The sequence below is a fragment of the Podarcis erhardii genome (genome assembly GCF_964252035.2).
Source record: "Podarcis erhardii genome assembly, chromosome: 9".
NCBI lineage: Eukaryota > Metazoa > Chordata > Lepidosauria > Squamata > Lacertidae > Podarcis > Podarcis erhardii.
Window position 1 is genome coordinate 59711207 of NC_138512.1, and position 4992 is coordinate 59716198.

At 46.9% G+C, this 4992-nt stretch overlaps 1 protein-coding gene across 1 annotated transcript; it reads left to right on the forward strand.

The window, feature by feature from the left end:
- The first annotated feature begins 48 nt into the window (after nucleotides 1-48).
- H2AZ1 (H2A.Z variant histone 1) lies at nucleotides 49-3350 on the forward strand. The gene is made up of 5 exons (XM_081877431.1): nucleotides 49-214; nucleotides 769-846; nucleotides 1359-1472; nucleotides 2547-2676; nucleotides 2805-3350. The coding sequence occupies exons 1-5, from the start codon at nucleotides 212-214 to the stop codon at nucleotides 2864-2866; spliced, it is 387 nt and encodes a 128-aa protein (XP_081733557.1). The 5' UTR covers nucleotides 49-211; the 3' UTR covers nucleotides 2867-3350.
- Nucleotides 3351-4992: the final 1642 nt, after the last annotated feature.

The window sequence follows — 4992 nt, forward strand, 5'->3', positions numbered from 1 at the left end:
CGCCCCTTCGCCGCGATTGGCCGGCGTCGGGATCCGGGTTCCCGGATGCGAGGACGTTGGAGTCGGGTATAAAGGGATCGTGGAAGGCGGGAGTGGACGCAGTTTTGAATCGGAAGCCGCCGCCGAAGAATTGGGAGGGGAAAGGCGTCCATTGAGCTCCCTTCAACGTCTGTGAAGCGCTTTCCACGAGGAGAAGCAGTACCCGTTCGAGATGGTGAGTAGAACCGCGGACGAAATAAAAAAGGGTGGCTGAAGAGAGGGAGGCGGGCTTGTTCGCAGCAGGCACGAGCGCGCGCCTGAGCCTTGGGGGGGGGGAGTTGTTGCCGCCGCGAGGCGAACGTTGGGGACTCGAGAGCCGCTTAGGCAAACGTACGTCTCTCGCGCTACCAACGGTTCTCTTTAGCATACCCGCCTGTTGAGGGAGAGCTGTGAGGGGAAAATAGATAAGGAGGAAAAGGGGCGCGGTCACAGACATAGCGGACGGGTATGAGGTCCCTACTGAGGCGCATGCGCCGCGCAGCCGGCTCGTGGCGGCGACTGGCGCATGCGCGTCGAATCGGAGGCTGAAGTAGGCGCGACTGTGGGGGACGGGACGGGCTGCGAGTGAAACGCGACCATATGTGCGCATGCGCGGGCTGCTACTAGTTGCCTGTGAGATTTCCCCGCCTCCCCATTTCTCTTTCAACAGCCGGGAAAGTAAAGCACGTGGTTCTAGGGGTGGTAGATGCCACCAGTATTGATTATTCTACACTTAATTTTGTGCACTAGGCTGGCGGCAAAGCTGGGAAAGACTCTGGCAAGACTAAGACCAAAACAGTGTCCCGTTCGCAAAGGGCTGGCTTACAGGTATGTATGTGTAGGAGGTTTAAAGTGGATGATCTCCTGTGTGGGGGTTATGTTTTGACACATTCGGCAATGGAGGGAGCGTCCGTGCTTCACTTCCCTACTGCACACTTAATGGATAGGCTGGCTTCTAGATATTCCCATGAACATATGGAGATCTGTGTGTTAGCGTCATCTGTTAGACTAATTTTGAGGCTTTTAAGATTGGGTCTCCTGCCAACCTAGCAGTTCAAAAGTACGTCAAAGTGCAAGTAGATAAATAGGTACCGCTCCGGCGGGAAGATAAGCAGCGTTTCCATGCGCTGCTCTGGTTCGCCAGAAGCGGCTTAGTCATGCTGGCCACATGACCCGGAAGCTGTACAGCGGCTCCCTCAGCCAGTAAAGCGAGATGAGTGCCACAACCCCAAAGTCGGCCACGACTGGACCTAATGGTCAGGGGCCCCTTTACCTTTTTAAGATTGGGTATGAAACTACTGGTATGTATTTGGGCCTTGACTACTTTTCTGTGTGTGCAGTTTCCGGTGGGTCGTATTCATCGGCATCTAAAATCAAGGACTACCAGTCATGGACGTGTGGGAGCTACAGCTGCTGTTTATAGTGCTGCTATCTTGGAGTACCTCACAGCTGAGGTAAGAATCTGGAAAGGAGAGAAACCACTCTGCATTGCACATGCACAATAGAATATAGCTTGACTTTTTGTCTTGTTATCCCAATAAAATGCCCCATATTGAAAAGTGCAAAGTAGTAAAATCCTGTAAGTTACTAATCCTGACCACTAAGAGCCCACTGAGGCTGTATGCTTTTGGAAAACATGCTGCTATTATTTAATGCATTTTAAATCTGCTTTTTCAACAAAGATTGGGGCAGTCCACAATGTATGAAAAATCCCAAACTATTAAGTTCAAGGAAACATGATTTGTTTGTCTGAAATTTGCTCACCAGGGATTGTTGTGTACTAGCCCATGCATTGCATGTAGAAGGGTTCAGTCGCCAGCCAGGATTAGGAAGGCTTCTTAAACACAGACCCATTGGTGTTGAGTCTACACCAACCGAGTGTATCCAGATACTTTGGATTACAAATATCAACCCCATCCAGCACAGGTGACTGATGGGAGTTGCACTCCAAAACATCTGGAGTACACCAGGTTGGCAAAGAGTGGTGTAGGCAACACTAAGCTAGGTAGACAAGTAGTTTCCTTTGTATAAGGAAGCTTCCTGTTTTTCTTTATAATTTCCTCTCTTAAGGAACATAGGTAACTGAATAATAATAAATTACTATTTATACCCCGTCCATCTGGCCAGGCTAACCCAGCCACTCTGGGCGGCTTCCAAAAAAAATTAAAATACTGTAATACATCAAACATTAAAAGCTTCCCTAAACAGGGCTGCCTTCAGATGAAGCCCAACAGTTACTGAATTAGGTAACTGAAGCCCAACAGTTACCATGAGGGCACTTTAACACTCCCCAATACTCTTAACCCTGTGTGATTAGTACTATGTTTGAAACAAGAGGCTTGTTCTCTAGGAGCCATGAAATGTTAAATGTTATTTGGAAAGTGGGAGGGGTGTTTGTAAAGAGATGGGCTAAACTGGAGGAAGCTGTGGCTGACCTGCACCCAGAACTGCTGTTAGACTGAGAATATAATAAACTATTTTCTCAGGTCCCACTTTTAAGGTGTACTTAACAGTAACATCTGTTTCAGGTTCTTGAATTGGCAGGAAATGCATCCAAAGACTTGAAGGTGAAACGAATCACTCCCCGTCACTTGCAGCTTGCAATAAGAGGTGATGAAGAACTGGATTCCCTAATCAAAGCAACAATTGCTGGTGGAGGTAAGTGACAACTTAAGTAACTTAGTCTGCAATCACCACGGTTAGTAATGTGGCTTTGTTTTAGTACTTAATCAAATTGTGTTGGTGATTTCATCATTTGAATCCATCTTTTTATTTCCTTCCCACAGGTGTAATTCCACATATCCATAAATCTCTGATTGGAAAGAAAGGACAGCAGAAAACAGTGTAAAGAAGGAACATGGGATTCCTTATTAACTTGGGACTCAAATGCTCAGTTGTCCAGTGTTGGTGGATTTCCAGTGGACTGCATCTGTGAAACACTTTTTGCCTTTCTGTAACCTTGAAGCTGGAGCCCATCAAGCTTTCTAACAAACCAAAATTCTATATTTGAAGTCTTAACCTTATTTAAGTGTTACATGGCTTCAGAGAAGCTGTTGTCGTGGTTCTTGACTGTTTTAGATATGTTCGATTTTAATGAAATTCTTGACATTGTTGCTCATTTTTTATGCTTGAAGTTGCTTTACTCAGTTAAAATTTAACTACAAAGGATTGACAAGCATTTTATGAAATAATTAAAAACAACTAGAGGTATTAAAACGCTGTTGTGGCTGTCAATCTCTTGTAGTTAAATAAGAATAACCATTCTGACAAGCAGAAACAACAGACCTTATTCCATTCTGGTCAATGAGTTCAATAAATGTTACATTATTACATTTTTTATCATTTTACTCGTGTCTTTAAGAAGTGGAATTGCAATTAATTTGAACTGACTAGTTCCTAACACAGACCAATGTCTACGTGTAACCAAAGGAAACCTAAGGTAAATGTAGGTGCAAAAATCGGACAGCATTGGTTCAGCAATAGTAATTGCTAATCATGTACTGGTAGGTATTTGGTGATTTGTATTTATTGGCAGTTGGCCAATTAACACAGGGAAGTGTTCATGTACAGCATATGCTGTAAGGGGGAAATAATGGGCGATTCTATTTTGTCTCATAAAGTAGGAATGAATAATTGGCCTCTAAAAGGGGTGATGATGTAGGCAGAACAGCCTGCCACATTTCAAGCAGATTGTTTCCATATACTATCTCCAGAGAACCAACTATTGTACTAGAAGTATTTTACATTTACGTTTACATTTTTTTATTCCAGAGATGGGGCTCTTTAAAGTGAAAAAACTGACCTTTTCTAATTACACGCCTAATTAGAAACCAGCAGTTTCCGTGCAGTGCTTCCTCCTTACTCTTCTGGGTTTCCCAAAGTTGGGTCTCCAGTAGTTTTTGGACTACAGTTCCCATCATCCCTGACCACTGGTCCTGCTAGCTATGGATTATGGAAGTTGTCCAAAAACAGCTAGAGACACAACTTTGGGAAACCCTAAACACAGTAAATGTTGGAAGGGGAGATTCCTGTCCCAGCATCACCATTGCATTCTGTCCTCCAACACCCCCACTGGTCCGTTTTGGACTCCTTGGATTTCTTAGGGTCTTTCTAAGAGATTTGTATTTCTGGGAAGCTTTGCCTCCTGGAGTGGATTGTGCAAGTTTAGCTACATGTGAGTTTTGGGGCCTACTAAAGCACAGAAAATAAAACATTTAAGAGTGCACTTGAGTGACATTTGGCTTAAGGAGCCTGTATGCAGCTAAAAAGCAGGTGCAGGATGATGAATATTAGTGATTTCTTACACTCCACCATGAGGCACCAGGGTGGGTTACAGCAATTTAAAAACAGCAATAAATCCTTGTAGATAAAGGTGTGAGTTGGGAGTCCAACATCTGGAGGGCCACGATTTCCCAATCCCTGTTGCACATCCTAAAAAAACCTAGATGTGGTCCTCTTAACACCTCACATTTTGAGGAAGGAGAGATCTAATTCAGCTTGTCCTAAAACCACAGCTTGGGTCTAATACACCACAAGTATAATACAGTACTGTAAGCCGGTACACCCAGAAAAAGCAACCTGAAGTGTACTGAGAGGTGAGGGGCAGGCGGGAAAATTGCCCCCGGAGCCCGCCGGGGTTGGGCTGCGTCCCCTACTGGCCGCTCGGGGAAGCCGCGCTCGCGTCGTGGCATTTGGGAGGCGAGAGCTCCTTTCGGCCGCGCCTGCGCAAAGCGATCCTCGCGGCCGGTCACGGAGCCTGTCCCCGGAAGCGAGAGCGGCGGCAGCGGCGGCGGTGCTGGGCCCGGCCGGCTCCGGTGCGTCGAGCAAGCGGCCTTAAGCCGACGTCGCTGACTGGAGAAGCGGAAGGCGATGCAGCGGAGGGCGCCCGCCGCCGCCGGCAGCGGCCCCCGAGGCGCGGAGTGAGAAGGCCCCGGCGAGCCCCGCTCTCGCCAACCCCGCCACCCCCGGCCTCCT

What these genes read in the sequence shown, in the direction of transcription:
- H2AZ1 (XM_081877431.1), top strand. An exon ending in CGCAAAGGGCTGGCTTACAG is followed by an intron (nt 847 to 1,358) that starts GTATGTATGTGT and finishes CTGTGTGTGCAG; the next exon opens with TTTCCGGTGGGTCGTATTCA. An exon ending in TGGAGTACCTCACAGCTGAG is followed by an intron (nt 1,473 to 2,546) that starts GTAAGAATCTGG and finishes CATCTGTTTCAG; the next exon opens with GTTCTTGAATTGGCAGGAAA.